The sequence below is a fragment of the Furipterus horrens genome, unplaced genomic scaffold, assembly GCF_987537825.1.
Source record: "Furipterus horrens unplaced genomic scaffold, mFurHor1.1.pri manual_scaffold_17, whole genome shotgun sequence".
NCBI lineage: Eukaryota > Metazoa > Chordata > Mammalia > Chiroptera > Furipteridae > Furipterus > Furipterus horrens.
The window spans coordinates 93,455,271-93,478,903 of NW_028327187.1; the positions used below are offsets into that span (position 1 = coordinate 93,455,271).

Sequence of the window (23,633 nt, forward strand, 5' to 3'; positions counted from 1 at the left end):
GCAAAGGACCTGAACAAACGGTTCTCCAAGGAGGATATACAGAGGGTCCATAGGCATATGAAAGAATGCTCAACATCACTAGCCATCAGAGAGATGCAAATAAAAACCACAATGAGATACCACTTTACACCTGTCAGAGTGGCCATCATCAACAAATCAACAAACAACAAGTGCTGGCGAGGATGTGGAGAAACGGGAACCCTACTGCACTGTTGGTGGGAATGCAGACTGGTGCAGCCTCTATGGAAAACAGTATGGATTTACCTCAAAAAACTAAAAATGGAACTGCCTTTTGAACCAGCAATTCCATTGCTAGGATTATACCCAAAGAATCCTGAAACCCCAATTCAAAAGAACTTATGCACCCCTATCTTCATAGTAGCACTGTTTACAATAGCTAAGTGCTGGAAACAGCCTAAATGCCCATCTATAGATGAGTGGATCAAAAACGTGTGGTACATTTACACAATGGAATACTATGTAGCAGAGAGAAAGAAGGAACTCCTGCCATTTGCGACAACATGGGTGGAACTAGAGAGAATTGTGCTTAGTGAAATAAGTCAGGCAAGGGAAAACAAATACCATATGATATCACCTAATACAGGAAACTGATGAACAACACAAACTAATGTGCAAAATTGAACCAGAGGCATGTAAACAAGGAACAGACTAACAGTTACCAGAGTAAAAGGGGTTAGGAAAGAAGAGGGGTAAGTAGAGGAAGGGTTTAGTAAAGGAACTAGTATAAATAACCCAGGGACACGTACAACAAAGTGGGGATTGACTGTGGGAGAAGGGGTGGCTGGGTGGGGGTTGGAGAAATGAGGGAAAAAGTGGGACAATTGTAATAGAAAAACAAAAAATAAATAAATAGAAAGGGGGTTTTTTAAAGAGAGAAAGTGGTTAGTAAGGCAGTAGGGGCAGATTGTGTTAACTTCATCTTAGAGATATGTTTTTGTTAAAAAGAGAGAGTAACCAGGTCAAGTGAATTTCCTGTCCTAGTACAGTATCTGTTTATCAGATGCTGTTCCTTTAAGAATTCTTCCTGACTTCCAGATGATCTTTCACAACTTAAGGTAGCCACTGCATTTGCCAGCTCCACAAAGGATGGAAGCAATGGGACCACCTGCTTTATTACTGCTGTATTTAGTAGAATCAGAAGTCTATGCAATAGGCATGATGGAAGATGTGGAGAAAGCATGATAAGGAAAGAGAGGTCAAAGGCAACGGCGATACTATCCACAGAAAGACAGAGCCAGGAATGAAACCAAATAGCAGAGAAGTTAAAGAGCCCTGCAAAGTTATCCAAAATGTGTTAATGTGTGTGGGTAGGTGAATGTGTGAGAGCCACAGCACATACATAAGCAGCATATGGGATGTACAAAAACATACTTACAAGTAAATTCCAAACTAGAAAATATTAAAGACAAATAGCTAAGTGTTTACACATGCTGGCAAAATAGTCATAGCATATGCCTTTGTATAATGAAGCTTGAGTAAAACAAACTGCTCATTTTACATATTAGAGCTGCATTTCCTTTTCTTTTCCTTAACATACTAAATGATACAAATGTAGTTTTGACAAAAATACTGAATGTGCCTCCATAACACAAAGAGGTAGAAATAATTATTTTATTATTTAATTCCTTATATCTATTAGAAGACTTTATCAAACCTGAATGAATTGAATGACAACACAGCAAATTCCCAAGCTTAGGCTGGCAGAGAGTTTTAGAAAATCATAAGTACATAGAACAAATATGATTTGACAACAAAAAGACATTTTCTCAACTTTTTTCTTACTTGTTTCTCAGCTTTAGTTGCCCATACATAAATGTGTGTGTGTGTGTGTGTGTGTGTGTGTGTGTGTGTTGTGTGTATGGATCTGTTGAAGTATTTCACTAGTGTCCAATTGAATATCTTTATACACTTAAGTCATAAGGTGTAAATTATAAGTCTTCTGTTTAAACTGTTGTCTAAACAATGTACAAACAACTTATAAAGTAACAAATTAAACACTGAATCCCTGTGTTTAGGAGACATTTTAAGGAGGCTAAGATTTAAGTAGCATTTTTAAATACATTATCATCTTAAGGAGTGTTTTCTATTCACGATTTTGAATGCTTTAAAGGCAGTTAAATAAAGAAGATGGCATTGCTAATTAAAACAATATGTAAGAATTTTTTTAACCTGATATATATTTCTAACATATATTCATATTCACAGTCAGTATCTCATCTCTTTGTGGTGCTAAAAGCACATTTATCTTGAAATTATTCCAGGGTTTTCAGACTTTAGCAATCCTTCTACTAAAGATATATTTATACTGAATATTTAATCATATCCAAAATATGACTGAATACAAAAACAACTCAACAATGCTAAATAAAACATCTGAATTATTTAAGAAGTGAAAGAAATTGAGAGCAAAAGGACTACTATCTTATACATAGAGGTATGAGAGGATTCTAGCAAAGTGACATGGTGCCTCTGCTGTCAACTTGACTTCTTTATGTCACTAGGATACATATTTGTTCCTGGAGACAATCATTCATTGTTCAGTGGGGTTAGTGCAATGTTTCAATTTGTAGATTAAGTTAAGTGCTAACAACAAGATACTTAACATTTCCCTTCTCAAGCCATCAAACTTATATAAAACTACAATGGCCAAAATGTCCCTTCTATATATATTCCTTCCTTTCTCCTTATTAAAATTGTAAAATCCCATATCAATGGTAGAAAGAGGTACTGCCCAAGAAACAAACCCCACCCTCAAACACACAAAAATACAAAAATCAAGAAATTGGTTGTCACACTGAAGACCCCTATTCTTACCTCAATTTGATGGTTTGAACATTTTTGGAGCCTCACTTTTCTTTCAGACACTCAAACTGTAGAATGCTGGACTACTTGACCCTTATGGAGCACTAAGAGCAAGAACTTGAAAAACCAGTTGCTCATGTCCCCACAATCTATTTACACACTGAACACACCCAGTAGCACAGAGTAATGTTTATCTGTGGTGGATAGCTATTCCAAGAAGCAGGCAGTATCTTCATTCTAAAAAAGAAATGCTTCTGTTGACCAGTGGGGTAAAGGTAATAGCTGTTTCATCCTCTAAAGCACATTTAGGAGAATTTTTTGTCATGAGATACTTTTAAAATCAATGGTGTAAAGGTGATTCATTGTTTTAATATTTTATTTCTGAAAACTTCTATATCTTAAAGAACCTGAGGAAAAAATATAATTATAATAATAACTAACATATATATGTACTCTACATATATCAGTTCCCATAATTTCAAAACTTATTAGGTATGAACTATCATTATACCAATATTACAGATGAGCAAACTAAGTATTTTGCCACAGTTATCCAGTTAGTAAATGGTAGAGCCTTAAGTTAAATCCAGGTACTATAGCACCACAGTCCATGTATCTAACCATGACACTGAACTGTTATGACTTCTAGAAGATAATTCCATAACAGGATGTGGCTGCTCAGCTGAACATTAGACAATGAGTGAAGTTTTCCTGATACTTGTACTATACTACATTTTAAGGTGAAGTACATAAAACTCTTGGAATATTATTTCCCCATGATGATTATTCTTTTATATTATCATAGTAGGCCTCTTTTTAGCTGCAGTGGCCATTTGAGGTCCTGGGGATTGATAAAAAATATAAGTCTAGTTGGAAGTACCAGGAGAGTTATCACTTCCTTATGTTGAAAAAGTCACACAGAAGAAACCAATACAACACTTTTAAAAAGTATCAAGGAGTGATTCCTATTGCTCTTTCTTCAAGTTCATTGATTGTTTCTTCAGTCAAGGCAGACCCCCCAAAATGGAATTATCTTCTGGAGGTGGGCCCCCTGTAGTACAAGTTTCCTCTGCCAGGTGAGTGTTCTAGGAACCCATCTGTATCAGTGTACCAGCCGGCATTGTGGTGAGAGGCTGCATTCGGCTTCAGTGAATTTTTTTTGAAGACCCTTTCAATGCATTTGCCCATTTCATGATGGATGATTTACAAGCACAACCACTCACACAGTGCTGAGTGTTCAGCAGTTTTTGACCAAAAATGGCATGACCCCTGTCCTCACCCTCCCTATTCATCCGATCTTGCTTCAAGCAAATTTATTTTTTGTTCCCCTGGATGAAAAAGTCCTCAAAGGGAAACATTTTGCTGATATGGAAGAGGCAAAACAAAAAACAGCAGAAGCACTTAAAAGGCATCAAAACCAATGAGTTCAAAAACTGTTTTAAGCAGCAGACAAAATGACTCAACAGGTGCAGTGCATCAAATGGAGAGTACTTTGAAGGTGACTGAAGTTTAAACATGTAAGAATAAGTACACAACTTTTTATAAATAAATTCCAGGTTTTTTGGGTCTCCCCCTTTGTATGCTTTGTCTGTGGCTCCTTTGACCATCTTCAAAGTCAATAATAGGACAGCATTTGCTGCAGAGGTCACAATGGCTTCTTTATCTGTGTCAAATCTCTACCTTCCTCTTATAAACACACTTGTGATTGCAATTAGGGCACATCCATATAATCGAGGATATTCTCCTCATCTCAAAATCCTTCCTTAATCATACTTGTGAAGTCCCTTTTGCCATATAAGGTAACATTCACAAGTTTATGGGTCAGGACCTGGATATCATTTTAGGCCATTAACCAGTCTACCAAAGTCCACCCTCAAGCCCTTACAGATTCATGTCCATCCCACATGTAAAATATATTCACCTCATGCCATCAACTTCAAAAGTCTGAACACTTCTTAGAACCAACTCAAAATCTAAAATCTCATCATCTAAATCTGGCATGGGAGAAATTCTGGGAATGATCCATACTGGGACAAAATTCTCCATTTGTGGACTTCTGAAACTGGAACATAAGTTATCTACTCTCAAAATACAATGGTGGGACTGACATAGGATAATAAGTTATAGATATTCTGATTCCACAAGGGAGAACAAGGAGAGTCACCAGCCCCAAGCAATTTCAAAATCCAACCAGCAAGTTTCATTAGGTCTCAAGGCCTTAAAATAATCCTCTATAGCTTAAAACTGCCCTCAGCCTGTGGCTCAACCCTTACAGCCACAGCCTCCATCCTAAGGTCTGTGGCTGTGACCTCTGGGAAAATTTCAATATTACCGAACAATAGTCTTACGTCTCTTTGTATTCTCTTTTTAAATGATTATAACATCTGCTGGTTCTCTCATGATTTTATCTTGGTCTGAAAATTATATTTTAATCGTTTTAGAGGTCAAGTCAAAATGTCCAATACATTAACGTACAAGAGCCAGGTAAATTTCAGTGACAGAGAAGCATACCTCATGCAGAGTTTAGCCTAGGCATTTCTTTTCCTGGTCCAGTGGAATCCAAAGCACCAGTTCAATGATGTTAACACTGTTCCTCTAATTTTAATTTTCTGATCTCCTAACTTAGTCTTTGGTTTATTTCGGATACATTATAACCCAAAACTTATTCCCCATTGTTGGCATAAATGGATAGGAACTTGGTTTTAGAGTTGGACCATTTTGAGGTATCTAAATGGATTCATGATTTATACAAATCTAATCTAGACTGGAAGAGTGACAACAGAAAATCTGGGTTTGTCACTCTTTTGCTTTTTGATTTATATGTTTTGAGTTCAGCTCAATTAAGAATTTCATACCCACTGGCAGGGAAACAGCATTTTGATATCTGGACTGGTGAGATATTTTGTTTCTGTGTTTATTCTTAACTCATGGCACAATTATAGAATTGAAGCTCTAAGTTCTATTTTTCTCTGGTTGTATTTGTCTGTCTCTGTAATTCTAAACTGCCTTCTGATTGTATGGGTGTGTAATGTTTTTCTACCTCTGGGTAATATTGATATATTATATCATAAAATCTCTGAATTTAAAGGAGCTCTGTTTGGTAGGCTGTTGTGATTTGCATATCTAATAAATAATTGATTATATAAATGGAATATTCTTAAAAATTAAACTATGATATTTATAATGAGCTAAATTTAAACAATATAAATTCTACCAGAAACTCACAACCATTTTAAGAACACAAATTCATATAAATTAGGTGAGAATCTTCAGCAAACAAGTCTAGCTTAATAGTTTGGGTTTTGTGAAAGCTATGTCTTCTCTGAGTTATTAGTATTAAGTATAAGATAAGCACACATTTTTATGATACTTGGGCATATTTTTACTAACTTAGCTTTACTGATCAAATGAGCTACAACTACTTCTACTAAAATTTTAAGATTTGAAAAACATGAATTTGTTTAACCAAATTGAATTTTGTTTTTGACAATTTTGTATTTTCACAGTAATAAGGTTTTATAGTAAGTCAGCATGAGAGCATTTCAAACATCTTTAGATAATTGAAAATCTTAGATGATATTACTTTGAGCTAAGTAACAGATGTCTTTGATCATTTATAAGTAAGATAAAACACAAACATTGATGACTAAGCATACAGAGGCTGCGTCTTTAGGTCTGTCAATGAACATGCCCATTTCTGCTACATTGAGATGTTGTATAAGGAATGTGTCTTGCCAAATAAAGCTGGGTTAAATGTATATATGAGCTAGTGTGATAAAATCACAGACCATACACAGTTATGAACCCTAGTCTTCTTTCCAAAAATAATTACTTCCTTTAAAAGTTACAATTAATATACACAAATGAAACTCTAATAAGGATCTCAAGATTAAGGGAAAAAAGAGAATGTTTCCCTTCTAAAGTAAAATGTATTTTTGTGCCAGAATAGGAAAGAGGGGACACAAATACAAAACTGAGCATGTAAAGAGAGCTGTAGAAGGTTCATAGAAATAGCATGTGAAAAGGAACACAAAAGTGTGTTAAATTTTTTTCCAAATCTGACTCAGTTTTCACAAGTTTATTCATAAGATTTTCAAAAAGAGCTTGTGGTTCCTTTAATATCAAATATTATATTAAACTCAATTTCAGAATTTGAATTGCTCTCAGTAAAAAGACCAAGTTTTTCCCTGGCTGGTGTGACTTAGTGCATTGAGCACTGGCCTGTGAATCAAAGGGTCACCAGTTCTATTCCAGTCAGGGCACATACCTGGGTTGCAGGCCAGGTCCCCAGTTAGGGGCATGTGATAGGCAACCACACATTTATGTTTCTGTCCCTCTCTTTCTTTCTCCATTCCCCTCTTTTGAAAAAGGAATAAATAAAATCTTTTTTAAAAAGACCAAGTTTTGTTAGAGTATGGGTCTGCTCTTAATGGGTCTCACCTTTGTAAAAGTTCACTTCTCAGCTGTATTAGTTTCCTATGACTGCTCCAACAAATTACCGCAATCTTGGTAAGTTAAAAAAAAAAAAAAAAACAAACACATTTATTTGTTTACAGTTGTGGAGGTCAGAAGTCTGAAATTAGCTTCTCTAGGCTACCTTCTTTGTACTCTGTCCCAAAAGGCAGAGATTATGTATCTTAACAGAATAAATATCTATACTTTTGTTCTGACTTTATCATGATTCTGATTATTCTCTTTAAAAGTAAATAAATAAAAGTTACATAGTTTTTGAATGTTTATTTACTGTATTTCCACTTTGAGTAATAGCTCTCATAATCCTAAGTGCTCAAATATTCTGGTAGTTTTATTTTTGCTTTCCACAAATTGAAAAATTAAATAAAATAATACTGCAAAATATATTTTGCATTTTAAACTTTAAGATTTCCCAGAAGGCCCGGGAAGTCACTAAGATTCTCTCACATTATAAAAAAAGAGGTGGTGGACTTATTAGACTTATTTGATATATTACTGTTTATGAGTTGCCCAGAAAAATATTATCAAAGGAGGCAATTAGCCTTCCCTTGGTTAAATTTGAGTAGGGAAGTTATTATTAATATAAATATTTTAGAAATTATATCATGTATCAGAAGTTCCTGGAGATTTTTCAGCTCCCTCACTGTCCATTATAAATTGTTATTTGCCAGAGTCCTGGTGGTACTTTCCCTGACGATAGTGGGCAACAACACTACCGTGTTCACAGATACAATTATGCTTAGTGAAATAAGCCAGGCAAAGAAAGAAAAATGCCATATGATATCACCTAATACAGGAAGCTAAAGAACAACACAAACAAACGAACTAAATAGAACAAAGAGCATAATAACAGTCAATAGGGGGGAGGGGAGAGGGAGAGAAGGGGGATAAGTAAGGGAGGGGTTTAGTCAAGGAACGTGTATAAATGACTCATGGACATGGACAACGGGGAGGGATATGATTGTGGGAGAAGGGGTGGGCTGGGGGGGGAGCAATGGGGGAAAAAGTGGGACAACTGTAATTGAAAAACCAAAAAATATAATTAAAAAAAATCAGCTTTTATTTTTAAATGTTCGATTGCAATCTTACTATTTGAATTTATACTTAACATCATCTAGGCTAGCACTTTCAAACTGAGGATGAATATCAAACTTATCACTAGAGCTTTATTAAAGTACAGTGTTCAGGACCTGCTTTAGATTTTTTTCTAAAATAGCCTTAATCATTTTGTCCATAGACATTTTGTCCAAAATTCATTTATTTGAATTGGCTTTATCTTCTTTCACATACCATACAACAAAAGTAATTTCAACTTCATTTGCATTATTTTTGTTATGCCCTTCCAGAAGGATTTTCACTTGTGAAAATTATCAGTAATAAGTTAACCACAGTTATTGGAGGTGTCTATCTCCTCCATATTGTTTAACTCTGATGGTTCCCACAAGGCCATGCAATCAGTTAAAGGACAGAGATCTAGTTTTCAACAAAGGACTGTGTGAGAGCCCCCAAGAAAAGGACAAGTACTTCAAAGAAGTGGCTCATGGGAACAGGGTTCAGATGTCATCACATAATTACCTTTAAAACCATGTCAGTGGATGGAGTCACAATTTTGAGAACAAGTTGGGAAGCAGAAATGTTCATGACATGGTTTAACAGAACATACAGTGGAACAAGACCTAGGTTTGCAAAGTACAAAGACTTATACTATGGAATCAATCCTTTTCTTTTAACCTATCAGGATTTCCAAAATAAAACACAAGTGAAAATTCTTGAGAATGAGTTGTGGAGAGTGTTTTCCAAGAAATCCCAGAGGTCCCAAGACCTGTATTAAAAACTTCAGCTTCTTTTTCCCAGAGGAGAACATGAACTCTTTCTATCTCATGTCCCATTCCTCAGGATATAGTAAAAGAAACAACCTCAACAACAGAAGGAGAGCCCACTTTTACTTCCCATTGTGAATTTGGGACAGTTGATTATCATCTCTGGACCTCTAGGCCTCAGGGCTGTCAGTTGTAAAATGGAGACCCAGAAAATAATCTCTATCCCCTGTGACCGACTTACCCACTTGCAGTAGAGAACGTTTCTTAGGAAAAGATCATAGAATGGTAATTGTACACCTTGAACAGACCTTTGAAATAACTTAATCATATCATCTGATTTTATAGCCACAGAAGTTGATGTGCCCCAAGTAAACTATGTTATGAGAGACGAGAACCTGGTCAAACTCCACCTGCAGCTGCTTAGGGAGAGGCCTACTGGCCAACTCAAATGAAGAGTAAGTTGAACTTGGTTAAGGCAAGGAGAGCATCAAGGGTCTCTATAATAAATCACCAAGGAGCTAGAGCAGTTCCCCAGATGGTCAAGGCCCACTAGGACCAAAATCATGACCTGAGGGCACAATATTCTGCCAGAAAGTGATTGGCCAAATAAAGGCACAGGGTTATGGCAAGGAAAAGCTGCTAAAGAGGCCACTGCAGCCTATGGAAGCTCCTGGAAACTACCCTCACATGACTACCACTGTGCTTCTAAAATAAAGAATATGAAACCTGAAAAAATTGTGGGGTAAACATCTTGACAACAATGTTTCTGTACATATTTGGTTTAATGGGCATCGTGTGTCAAGAAAGGTTTCTTGGATTTATACCAGCACATACTCCAATCAGCTCTAAACAGAACCCTGGCACTGGTTCTCAGGACACTTCTATGAGATGGGCCAAGGCTAAACCACCTCTGGCAGCTTTCAAAGATGGTGGAAGGAGGCAGAGAGAGGCTGAGTCACCAGGCAGAAGGGAGCTGAGAGGAAACCAGGGTGAGGACTACCTGGATCCCGGATGTACCTCTGCCTCTTCCTCTGTGTGGCACTCTTCTGTCTCTGCATGAGGCTCAGCAAGCCATGGTTTTCACAGTCAGAGACCTAAGCCTCCAGCAAGCACTGAGAACCAGGCCCAGTGGCCCCTTGGGGAGCATGCTAAGCATCTGTCCTACAGGGAGGGAGACACAGGCAGCTACTTAGAAAGGCGAACTCTGGGCCAGGCCCTGTGTTATACAGCAGTTACCAGCACACAAGGACTTCATCTTTGGAAAAACTGAAACAAGGAGACACTCTTTTTATTCCCATTTTACACATGAAGGAACTGCTGCTCAGAGGGAATGGGTGAATGTCCAGGATCCCATAGCCAGACAGTGGTGAATGGGGATGGCCCAGCCAGGTCCCTTGACCCCATTGCTGAAGCCAGTTGGGAAGCCCCTGACTCGACATCTATGACATGCAGGGAAGCAGCAGACAGTGGCCCTTGTGCATATGATTAACAGGAGAAAATGTCAAATGTAGATGATCAAAGGCAAGGGGATAGACTGCTAGAACACTTGATATGACAACTATCTTTAACTTAAAACAGCACAAGAGTATTTATAAGAATTATATGAATTTTGAGTCCATCACTTGGGACAGAACTTAGAGAGAACATACTTAAACCTCTCCAAACATGTATTCAGCTACTGAAAACTCTATGTTGCTCTATTAAATATATGATACACAAGATAGGTGTTTCATTTGAGAATGAGCTTTATAATTGTGTTTACAATATATTTAGTAATCATTAAGAACTGCTTAAATTGTATGTCTTAGATCAGATAGTAGCTTTTATATATTCCTGTTTAATGTACCAGCGTCCATGAAGGAGGATAAAAGAATATATCCCAAATGGCAGTTACGACATTAGCTAATAATCCCTGTCTCAAGGGTTTTTTGTGTGTTTTTTGGAATAATGAGGCAGGATATAAATAAATGAAATCAATCTGACTATAAATCCTTTTAGGTATGTTTCTTTATGATTTCCCCACCACACCTCATTCCTCAGGTAAAGCCCAGTCCCATTAAATCATGCCGACTGTTGTGCCACTCTCTCAACCCACCCCCACTGCCACCACCTGCTTTTAGATGTACCCAATCAGGAATAAAGCCTTTGGCCCCTCAGTCATGGTCTTCAGCCTCCCACCCCTAGTTACCACCATCCTCCTTGGAGCTGTGCCCCCACTTCCCTCCCTCACCCATCCACACTCTTCTTCCCTGCCAACCTCCTGGCCTCACAGGCCTTGACTTGCTCCAAACCCATGAGGAAATCTCACCCCAACAACCTCCGCCCCCTACTCCCACCGGCATCCCTCCCCGCAATGTCACCATTAGAAACTGCTCCTAAATCCCCAAATGCAGCATCCCACAATGACCGCACCTTCTACCCTCCAGCTCTCTGTGAGATACCTCCTCCTGGACGTCTCACGGCCATTTCCCACACACAAGGACACACACAGAGGAGCCAGAAGCACAGGATGAGTTTCAGTCCTTTAATGGTAACAGTCTGGCTTCCTCAGCTATGCCGCAGTGCGGCTTGGGCTGCTCTGATGACCGCTGCCAGGCTCTGGGACTCAGGCTTCAGCCCCTCTTCCTACTTCCAGGCATCTGGCCAAACAGGCCGACGGCGGGACGCTGAGGGCGGCGGCGGCGGGGCTCCGCGTCGTTGCTCGCTGCTCTCTCTGCCTGTTGCTCGGCCACCTGCAGTCTTGCGTTGTTGATGTCGGCGGCGACCGTCTCCACGATGTAGTCGACCAGCGAGTCCACCATGACCAGAAGGAAGTCATCTGCGGCTGAACGCTGCTGTTGGCTATGTTGACCCCTTTGGACCAGGCGATCCACGTAGGTCAAAGGGCACTGTAAATTTGGAGTCTCGCTGCTTCGGTTCTCGGCCATGATCACTGGGGTTGGCTCAGATCAGCCCTCCTTAGTTCTCTGGCTGGACTGGACCTCTGAAGACACTGGTGCCTGGCCCTGCCTTTTATAGGCTGCACCCAGCCCTTTGTGACATCCTAGACTTCACGATGTCATTGGTGCCCATTGTGGCCTCATGGGGCCTCAGCCTAGAAATGTCCATAAAAGGACCCTTGTTACTCTAGTGACCAGCCCCTGATTTTGAGGAAACTGGCTTTTTCTGCTTGACTTTAACATTGTAGAAATAAACGTCTTTCAAAGGAAAACTTTTCCCATCTTTAGGACACAATTCCAGGTTACCTGATTCTAACCTTAGGTTGTCTTCAAGGTCCTTTACAACCTTTTGCTAGTTGTAGGTTACTGATAAACATGTAAAATGTCTTGTCTAGCTGAAATTAAATATCCCCCTGCCATGATGTAAGTGACAGCCTCAGTTCTCCTGCCCCCACCCCCAAAGCCCCTGCCTGCAGCTGCCGTTGGGAGATAATGATGTTTTGGGCCAGGAGTTTCCCCGAGAGGCAGGGTACATCAAACTGAACTGCATTTGGCCTTGATCAGCCCATCATACTTGCGGCTGCGAGATGACCAAACAGCGACTAAATTCAACAGTTCCTTTTTTCTTCCCCATATAAAGCAACCCCCTCCTCCCTTAGGAGTTCAGAGCCGGAGCCACATGTGGCACGGCTCCTGCCCTGCTTGCTGATTCTCCCAATAAACTTCTTTTTTCCTGCTTGCTGTGTTTTAATGGCCTTCTGAGTGACTCCCTTCTTACATTATGGTGCTGAAACCCAGGACTGGGACACCAGCTCGACCGGGACACCCAAGTAGGACTCAAGCCCCAAGGTGACCCCAATCCTTGGACCCAGAGCCTCTCAGATCTCCATGAGTCGGTGGCTCAAGCTTCCTCTCTGGCTTGCTGACCCCATCCGCCTCCTTTTTCCTCCAACCCCTTCCCCGACTGCCATTTATTCCCAATCAACACCAGCCCTCGGATTCATAGGTGAGTCCTTGCCTTTGTCTCCTCCGGAAGTTCTGTTGCCTGGTCTATCTGAGACCATTCCACGCAGTTCAGCCCTAAACCTGAGCACTAAGTAGAAGCCACTACCAGAGTTACCTGACTCCTCGGGTCAATCCAGACCCACTTTCTGGGACCTGACAATTCCTGGGTGTTAAAGGGTATTTCTTAGATGTCCAGCCGGAGGGTAATCAGCTGAAACAGGTCCCAGGAACCAGACCCCAACAGTTGCATGCTTCCACCAAGCAGAACAAGGACCTTAACCTAAATGTTATTCCTTTGAACAGCGACCTATTCCTTTGAGCAATGACCTGGGGAATAGTGGAAAATTTTTGTCTATATAAGCTGTATTTCTGTCCAAGTTTCTGCACCTGCAAGAACAAGAATGCACCCGAAATGCTTTATAAAACCCCCAATCCCTAAGGTTGGGACTGTCCACCTAAGTCCGACTTGTGGAAGGGTGGGCAGTCGCTGGCCAGCTAATAAAGGCTCTTTAAATTCTGATTTGGTTGTCTCCGACCATTTGGTTCTCTCACTTGCTTGACAACATTTGGAGGCCCCAGCGAGATACCCAGCCTTGGCTGGGCACGGGTCATGAGACGGGCCCGCCACCAGACCCATCTCAGGGGGAGATCTCTGAGAGACGTTCCTCAGCCCTGAGTGGGACACTGGCAGGTGGGTGCCCTCCCTATCCTGATTGACTACATGGAGCCATTCAGATTCCTACCAGTAAGGACTCAGGTAGGGCCATATACATGGAGGGAAAGGTGTATGTGGATGGGCCCAGGGCAGGTGCACCAGGGGAGCCCACGGGAAGGCTGGATGCAGCATTACTTCCAGGGCTCGGGCAAACTACACGACGGTGGGTTCGACCCATAGGTTTTGTGTTCTGTGGTTCTGTGTCTTGTTTAGTGTCTGTCTTGTTGTACATCTTTTCCTAAGTGACATGGGGCAGTCACTGTCATGTTCGTTGTTCACACCTTCAATGTTTTCTTAAAATTTTCCAGGATTTCCAGAGACCGGCCTCCTTCTCTGGGATGCCTGTCACCCCGGACAATTACAGACTTTTTGTGAATTGGAATGGCCAACCTTTCCGGGGGTCTTTTGGCCCTCTGATGGGTCTTTTGATCTTTGGACGACCTATGGGGTCTGCCGGGTTTGTACTGGGAGGCCCGGGCACCCCAATCAAATTCCATACATTCAAGTTTGGATTGACATTTTGGAAGACAAACCTAAGTGGTTAAAAAGCTGTCAGAAGAAGGCCACTGTTTTAGTGGCATCCAAACCAAAGGATGGCCCCACTTCGGTCTCCCCTTTGGTTCTCCTGGACCCACAGGAAAGTCTCCCTCCTGTGAGACCCCCACCATATCCCCATGCCTCCCCAGATGTGTCTGGTACTGGCAGCGACCGCCTCTCAGTCCCCCCCCCGCCCCGATACCCGCTTAGGTCAGGACTACCATCCCCCTCCTGATTCAGGGGATGGGCCTGCACCACTTTTGCCCTTGCGGGAGGCTTCGGCCCCCGCCGAAGGGATATATACCATTAAGGTATATATCCCTTTCTCCACCAGTGATTTATATAATTGGAAGAATCAGAATCCCTCCTTTTCCCAGAACCCCACTGGCCTTGTTTCTCTTTTGGAGTCTGTTTTCTTTACCCATCAGCCCACCTGGGATGATTGCCAGCAGTTGTTGCAGACTCTCTTTACTTCTGAAGAGAGAGAGAGGATGAGGGGAGAGGGACGGAAGCTCATCCTCGGGCTGGATGGTCAACCATCTGCTGACCCGGCCAGACTAGAGCTCGTCTTCCCTCTAGCCCGGCCGACCTGGGATCCGAACAGCGACCAAGGTAAGGAGGCCCTAGGTCGGTACCGCCAGATTCTCCTTCGTGCACTTCGTGCCATAGCCCGGAAGCCTACCAATCTTTCAAAGGTTACTGAGGTAAGTAAGGGTCCTGATGAGTCGCCAGCAGCCCTTCTTGAGCGCCTTCAGGAGGCACATCACCTTTATACTCCTATTGATCCTGAGGCACCTGAGAATAGGTGGGCCCTGAATATTGCTTTTACCTCCCAATTGGCCCCTGATACTCGAAAGAAAATACAGAAATTGGAGGGGTTTGAGGGAAAGCCCCTAACCGAGTTAGTAGAAATCTCCCAGTGCATCTTTAACAACCGAGAGGATCCTAGGGAATTGAATGAAAGGATGGCCCGAGTCCTCCTAACCATGGCTGGAGAGTCTATGAAGAAAAGCGGCAGACCCAAGAAAGGCCCCCGTGCCAAAGGTCAAGGCAGACCCCCCTTGGGTCGGAACCAGTGTGCCTTCTGTAAAGAGGAAGGTCATTGGAAGAACGAGTGCCCCAAATGGAAGACTTCAGCACCCTGCACGTCAGTCCTAGTTCAGGGGATTCGGACTGACGGAGCCGGGGCTCTGCATTTATTGGCCCCCAGGAGCCCAGGGTATGAATGCAAGTAGGGGGCCGATATATAGACTTTCTTGTGGACATTGGTGTGACCTTCTCAGTACTTCAAGAGGTGCACCGTCCCGTATCCCAGGAAAAGATGCCCATACAGGGGGCCACAGGCAAGACCAAATCATATCCATGGACCCAGGCTAGAATAATGAACCTTGGAGGCCACACGGTCACCCATTCCTTTCTTGTTATGCCCGACTGCCTGTTTCCTCTCTTGGGTCGAGACCTTCTCCACAAACTGAGGGCCACGATTTCATTCCATCAGGAGGAGCCGGAAGTGTCCCTGCCTCAGTTATGGTCACTTGCCTGCTTAGGGAAGAATACCTCCTCTTAGTAGACCAGGCACACTCCCAGTCTTCAGACCTCCTGGCTTGGTGGCAACAAGACATCCCTACAGTATGGGCTGAGAACAAACCCCCCGGCCTGGCGGCTCATGTCTTGGCAGTTGTTGTAACTCTTTTAGGGAGTGTGGTACCATGCCAGCGGAGGCAATATCCTATGCCAATAAAGGCCCGGAGGGGAGTTGCGGTTCATATTCGGTGCCTGCGGGAAGCCGGTATCCTAAAGGCCTGCAAGTTGGCATGGAACACCCCACTCCTCCCAGTTCAGAAGCCAGGCACTGAGGACTACCGCCCGGTACAAGATCTGAGGGAAGTCAATAAACGGGTTGAAACTGTCCATCCTACGGTACCCAACCCTTATACCCTTCTCAGCCTTTTGCCCCCCATGGGATGGTATACTGGGCTCTAGACTTAAAGGATGCCTTTTTCTCCATACCCCTGGCTCCAATCAGTCAGCCTCTCTTTGCATTTGAATGGACCTATCCCCACACTGGGGAATCAGGTCAATTAACATGGACTCCTTTGCAGCAGGGTTTTAAAAACTCTCCAAACCTCTTTGATGAAGTGCTCAGCAGGGATCTTGCCCCCTTCAGTGAAGACAATCCACACATCACAGTTCTTCAATATGTAGATGACATTTTATTGGCTGCCAAGGACCTAGCCAGTTGCTGGAAGCGACAGAAGCATTACTAAAATTACTAGCCCACCTGGGGTACAGGGTGTCAGCCAAAAAGTCCCAGTTGTGCCAGAAGGAAGTCACTTACCTAAGGTATACATTAAAGGAAGGTAGCCAGACCCTGTCCCCCAGAAGAGTCCAGGCCATTTTACAGATCCCGGCCCCCACTACCAAGCGCCAGGTTCGTGAGTTCCTCGGGGCCATTGGCTATTGCTGTCTATGGATTTTAGGATTTGCAGAACTAGCTAAGCCTCTTTATGCCTGCACAGGGGGAACGAGAGGCCTTCGTATGGACTGAGGCAGAGGAAGGGGTGTTTCAGGTGCTAAAGGGGGCACTCGTCACCACGCCTAACCCTGGCGCTACCAAGGTTTTACAGGCCCTTCCAGTTATATGTGGCAGAAAATAAGGGTATAGCTGTTATAGAAACAGGGGAGTCCAAAAATCCCCAGAGTTTGCAGCTGGGGGGTGGGGAGAAGGAAGCAGCTTTTAGAACGCCTCCACAGGCCTGAGGCTGGTGGCTAGTGTCTTTCTTATGCAAAATGGCTTTAATGCATCCAAAGCCTCAGGTAGATGGGAGGAGTCTTGGACCAGGGGATGCTATGGAGAAAGCGCACAGAGCCTTCGGGAGGTTCTGTGAATGGTCAGAACTGGTTACCGCACCCACTGCATCAGAGGACTTAGTCAGGGATTTAAAAATAAGCGGCAGACATTTTAGCCAGGCTGACTGTACGGATTTGACTAAGATTAAGGCTGACTACGGATTTGACTAAGGCTGAGGCTGACTGTGCAGATTTAACTAAAGCTGAGGCTGACTATGTGCATTTGACTAAGATTAAGGCTGACTATGTGCATTTGACTAAGGCTAAGGCTGACTGTGCGAATTACAAAAGGACTAACTATACAGTTTACAAGAAGGCTGAGAATCCACGAGGTTCTGGGTTAAAAGCTAGTGGACCCCATAACACAGACGAGGTCTCCCCAATCAGGATTGAATGATCGGCAGCTACTGGTAAAGCTGAACTGTGTTTAGAAGTAGGGAAACGGTATCTCTAACTTTTCTAAAACTAGCCTGGTTTGGTAGGGGGAGGCAAGGATATGTGTTTATGGGTGTCTTAAAGAACATAAGACTTAACAACAGAAATCTGCAAATAACTAAATCTATATAACTGTTAAATAAACTATTCTTTTTTCACTAAACTCTGGTATTGAGAGTTGTAATTCTGGCAGCGGGCAATCGGGCCCCTAACTAAAGAGCCCGTGGGTTTGTTTTCAATTGGAGCAGCCCAGGGGTTCTGTAACATAGCGGAGGGGGTTCTCACACAGTGCCAAGCACCTTGGAAGCAACCTGTACCTTACCTTTCTAAGCAGCTAGACCCAACAGCCGCTGGGTGGCCCAACTGTCTACGGGCTATAGCTGCCACAGCACAGCTAGTAAAAGAGGCTACGAAGCTAATGATTGGACAGGAGCTACAGGTCATCATGTCACATGCCGTGGAGACCTTATTGAGAAGTCCCCCTGACAGATGGCTCTCCAATGCGCGCATTGTACAATATCAAGTTCTGCTCCTCGATCCAGACCGTGTCAAGTTCCTTCAGTCGACGGCCCTAAACCCTGCTATCCTCCTCTCAGATGACAACCCACACCAACCTCCCCATGACTCTGTTGATGTACTCACTGCCCTCACCAACTACCGAGAGGACCTCATAGACCTCCCCCTGAGCAATCCTGATGCAGTCCTGTACACTGATGGCAGCAGCTTCATCCAGGAAGGAATCTGATACTCCAATACACCATATCAGCTGTTGTAATGAGTGACAACGCCATCTGGGCCCAAGCTCTGGGGCCTGGCTCGTCTGCCCAGAGAGCTGAGCTCATTACATTAACACAAGCGCTTTGCTGGGCAAAGGGAAAGCGGGTAAATATCTACACAGACAGCCGGTATGCCTTTGCTACAGTGCATGTCCATGGGAGCATATATCAGGAAACAGGGCTCCTGACATCAGAGGGAAAACATATAAGGAACGCCCAAGAAATCCTTGATCTCCTTGTAGCCATTTGGCTCCCAAAGCAGGTTGCTGTAATCCACTGCAAGGGGCACCAGGCACCACAGATACCGGAAGCCCAAGGAAATGCCTTTGCAGACCAAGAGGCCAGAAAGGCAGCCCTACAACCAGTGGGGCCCCTGAAGCTCCTGCCCCTGGTTCCACCACGGGTGCTTGGCAGGCCCCTGGTGTATTCAGCCAGGGATCAGGAAATTTCTGTCAGAATGCAGGCCCAGGACACTCAAGGTGGTTGGAAACGCCTCCCAGACACTCGCATTCTGGTCCCAGAGGCCCTTGGGCGAGAACTAATCCAGCAAAGTCACCAAAGCACTCATCTGGGGGGGACGAAGCTTGCTGAACTCCTCCAATCAGCCTACTTCATTCCCAGGTTGTTTCAGGGAACAAAAAAGGCAAGCCGGCGGTGTCCCCAGTGCACTGCAGTCAATCCAGCCCCCAAGGACCCCCAACCTCCTCGCCACTGCCTGCGCGGGGATGCTCCCGGAGAGAAATGGGAGATCAGCTTCACTGAAATGCCACCGGCACGGGGAGGGTACAAGTACCTCCTAGTCCTAGTAGATACCTTCTCGGGCTGGCTAGAGGCTTACCCCACTGGGTCAGAGTCAGCTTCAGTAGTAACTAAAAAGTTAATACAGGAAATAATTCATCGATTTGGCCTCCCTCTAGCCATGGGGTCTGAAAATGGCCCGGCTTTTTCACAAGCCAAATCACCCAACAACTCAGCAAAGCACTACGTATTAAATGGAAGTTGCATTGTATTTACAGGCCCCAGAGCTCAGGACAGGTAAAAAGAATGAATAGGACCCTTAAGGAGACATTAACCAAGTTAAAATTAGAAGCTGGCGGGGACTGGCTAGGACTCCTTCCCTTTGCCTTCTTAAAGGCTCCATGTACCCCTTACTTTCAGCAGTTTACGCCCTATGAAATTATGTTCGGTCATCCACCGCCACTCTTGCCTAAATTGGGACTAGACATTTCTGCTTCTATCACTAACCAGGAGCTTCTTAAGTCCCTACAGGCTTTTTCAGAGAACACTCGAGACCCGCATTCCCTCCTCCAGGTCAATCGTCCTGTTCCAATCGCAGGGAATCCAAAATGACCACTGGCTGAGCAAGGGGATCTCGTGTGCATCAAGCGACGGGACCCTGGAATGTTAGAGCCACGGTGGACTGGACTGTGCCAGGTGGTACTGAGCACCCCAACGGCAGTAAAGGTAGCAGAAAAGAAGTATTGGATTCATCGTTTGCAGTACTAGCCGGCCAGTGACGCGGGCGAAATTTCAGAAGAATGGACTGTAGACCGCTCCGACCACCCCCTTCCGGTGCAGCTGCGGTGGTGCTCCCCTTAATTCTCCTCCTCCTCTCCCTTGACTCTGCCATAGGAAACCCTTATCGTTTAACCAACTACACCTGGCAAGTGTCTAGGACCACTGATGGGGCACTAGTAAGCCAAATCAGTACCCCAGGGACCCCAGTGTTTTTCTTTGACCTCTGCAACTCTCCTCGGGAGCAAGTTCTACCCCAGTAGTTGGGGGCAAGGATGGGACAAAAGACCCCCAAGTCCTTTGGGCGCCCACCTCGGCACTGGAGTGCTTAACAGGGTAACTGGGCCAGGGTGTGGGACCCTACAGAGGGAAAGGAAACTACAATCAGTCCAGATCTATATGTGCCCCTTATCAGAGTCCCACCAGTGCCAGAACCAAGGGGAATTTTTCTGCCCTAAGTGGGACTGTGTAACCTTAGCACCCTGGAAGAAGACAGACCCCTCCCTTGCTTTTGATCGGTCCCGTAGTCCAAGGGGATGTGCTGTGGGGGCTTGCAACCCTTTCAAGTTATGGTCCCACAATCTCAGGCAAGATGACTGGGAAGGGGGAAAAACCTGGGGCCTGTGGCTCTATGTATCAGGCTGAGATCCAGGAGTGTTGTTCACTATCCAGAAGCACCATCTCCCCGGACTAAGCCTCCCTGTAGAGCCCATGGATGAACTGGGTCTTCCCCCACGACTGAAGGCGCCCTCACTTCCACCAACTTTTAATACCAAGACGGAGGGAAGGGGAGGTCAGGGTAATACCCCAGCCAATGAAACCATGACCTCTCCTGCACCATCCAGTGAAAAGGGACAAAAACAAATCTACAGAACACTTCACACTGTTTTCCAGTTCTTGAACCAAACCCACCCCAATATGATAAAAGACTGCTGGCTGTGTTTAAACCCTGAGCCCCCTTACTATGTCAGGTTAGGAGCTAACCAAAGCTTAGGGACAAGAGAAGAAGACATCAAAAACCTTACCATTCCTCAATTGAGCCAGCAGCCTGGCCACTGCTCATGGGGTCGGTCCCCTAGACTTACTTTAGGATCTTTTGAAGGTCGGGGGGCCTGTTTTCTATCCTCAGACTGTAAGTTATCTGCTTCCCCTTATTGGGACTCCTGTGCTCAGAAAACTATACTGCTCCCTAGCGACGTAGCAGAGGCAATCCTAGTGGCTCCCCCAGGCACCTGGTTTGCTTGTACAAGTGGTTTAACGCCATGTATTTCTTCCTTCCTATTTGAGGCCTCTTCTGGCTCCCCTCAACTTTGTATTTTAACACATCTCTTGCCACAGGTCTATTACTATTCTGGAGACCAGGGTAGGGAACATTTAGGACTTGAAGGGCTCAGCCAGTATAAGCGCGCTCCTGTTCTAGTCCCAGTACTCTTAGGCTTAGGGGTAGCCGGGTTGGCTGCCGCAGGAACATCAGCCCCCATAACAGGAAGTAAAAACTTCAAAGACCTAGTGCCCAAATAGACCAAGATTTAGCCACTGTTGAAAACAGTGTAAGTAAACCAGAGGATTCTTTAAGCTCGCTTGCTGAAGTAGTCCTACAGAATAGGTGGGGCCTAGATTTATTGTTCCTTAAGCAAGGAGGCCTTTGCTTAGCCTTAGGGGAAGCCTGTTGTTTCTATACTAACCATTCTGGAGTAATAAGGTACAGTCTCAGTCAGCTTCGGAAGCGGTTACAGGACAAGGAGGGATACAGAAAACAGGGAGAAAATTGGGATGAACGGCTTTTCTCCATGTCCCCTGGTCATTACACTCTTAACCGCGCTCGCAGGTCCTCTCCTCCTTTTACTTTTAGCCCTAATTATTGGTCCCTGTATAATCAACTCTCTCACTAGTTATATTAAGCGGTGTATCCAAGTGGTCAAATTATTAGTTTTCAGAAGTAATTATGTCCCTCTCGAATCTCAGGATTCAAGGGTTTGAACCGTCCATTACAACCAGTGGGGAATGTTATAAGGTATTTTTCAGATGTGCAGCCAGTAGAATAATTAACTGGACTTTGGTCCTGGGAACCAGACCCCCATGGTTGCATGCTCTGGCCAAGCAGAACAAGGAACTTAACCTAACTGTTCTTCCTTTGAGCAGTGACCTATTCCTTTGAGCAACGACTTAGGGAATAGCAGTGACCTATCCTTTGAGCAATGACCTGGGGAATAGTGGAAAATTTTTGTCTATACAAGCTGTATTTCTGTCCAAGTTCCTGCACTTGCAGGAACAGAATGTACCTGAAATGCTTTATAAACCCCCCAATCCCTAGGGTCGGGGCTGTTAACCTAAATCTGGCTTGTGGACTGGTGGACAGTCGCTGACCAGCTAAAAAGAAATGCCACAATTTGAAATTCAAATTGTCTTGGACTCTCCATTCTCGCTAATGCACCACAACAGCGATAAGCCTTCATTTAAACAGATCACCCCTACCCCATTAATTGCACAATACTGGGGTACAGGATGGGCCATATATACCAGTAACAGTCCAGCAAAACGTAATGAAAAATACCCCGTCCTTGGCTGGAGTAAAGGAAGGGCTCCAATCATTAGAATTGTTGCTCCCGAACATACTAGCCCTTCGCACAGTAATTTGTGGTGTATTGGCCTTCCATTTATTGAACGTCTTAGAGGCCATGCCCATTATGAGGCAAAAGGACCATATATGTCCTATACTCTTGATATTACTGATAATTCCTGGGTCATCATTTGTACTTCTCACCCATATCTCTTTTTAGCCACTCTAGGACTGCCTCAACTGACTTATGACAATGTTTCCAAACTTATATAACCTTACTCTCTCAACAGGTTCTATTTATGCCAGCTGCCTTACTCACAGCAATGTTACCCAGCTCAATTTAACTACTGTTTTTATAATCTGTAGACAGGCCCAGTTGTGGCTGCCGGTTAATGTCACCACAGAATGGGAGGACCCAGGAGGACTCACAGCCATTAACCATACAATTTCCCTGGTGCGAATGTAATGATTTCTAGGTGTTTTCCTTGCATGCATTGTCTCTGCTATTGCCATTGCAGCCATGGCTGCCACCGCTGCCATTGCCCTGACGGAGTCCATTCAGACAGCTCATGCAGTAGACATTCTCCTTACTAACTCCACACAGGAAATGATCCAACAAACATGGATTGACCAGGAAATCCTTGCCTGGCTTTCAGCCATGGAGTCTGCAAGGATATGGCTTGGGGACCGGCAGGATGCCCTAGTTACCCGCCAACAGCTCACCTGTGATCCAGAATTCTCCAAACTCTGTGTCACCCCTTTGAAATGGAACTCCAGCGAGCATTCATGGGAGGAGGTCCAGCATCATCTAAAAGGGGCCTTTTCCACTAACTTTAGAGGCCTGGTGAACCAGTTACAGTTTGAGCTCCAGCAGCAACTTCAGGACATTAAAAGACTAACTGAACAAAAGGTTTTTCAAACTTTGCAAGAAAACTTACAATGGTTCAGCCCTAAAAACTGGCATAATGAACTAAATTTAAGACTTTGGGTGATGGGAGCTATTGGGTGCATTCTAGTTATTATTATACTCTGTGTGTTAAGGTGCCTTTTCAAGTTGTTTGCTTGTGACAAAATACATGAAAAACAAGTAGCAGGTTTCATTGGCGTGACCTCAATATCTCAGGTACTTAATAAAGAAGGGGGAGATGTGGGAGACAGGTAGGCATGGTTCAATAGACTTTGACG

The 23,633-nt window shown here is 43.9% G+C and overlaps 2 protein-coding genes across 2 annotated transcripts; one reads left to right on the forward strand and one right to left on the reverse strand.

Moving 5' to 3' along the window:
* Nucleotides 1-11,728: 11,728 nt before the first annotated feature.
* On the reverse strand, nucleotides 11,729-12,043 carry H2AP (H2A.P histone). Its single transcript, XM_090264114.1, has one exon. The coding sequence runs from the start codon at nucleotides 12,041-12,043 to the stop codon at nucleotides 11,729-11,731; it is 315 nt and encodes a 104-aa protein (XP_090120240.1).
* A 10,925-nt stretch (nucleotides 12,044-22,968) lies between these two features.
* Nucleotides 22,969-23,610, forward strand: LOC149991607 (endogenous retrovirus group K member 13-1 Env polyprotein-like). Its single transcript, XM_090264115.1, has one exon. It carries the CDS (start codon nucleotides 22,969-22,971, stop codon nucleotides 23,608-23,610), a length of 642 nt encoding a protein of 213 aa, XP_090120241.1.
* Nucleotides 23,611-23,633: the final 23 nt, after the last annotated feature.

Coding starts and splice junctions, on each gene's coding strand:
- H2AP (XM_090264114.1), bottom strand. CDS start 12,043: ATGGCCGAGAACCGAAGCAGCGAGACTCCAAATTTACAGTGCCCTTTG.
- LOC149991607 (XM_090264115.1), top strand. CDS start 22,969: ATGGCTGCCACCGCTGCCATTGCCCTGACGGAGTCCATTCAGACAGCT.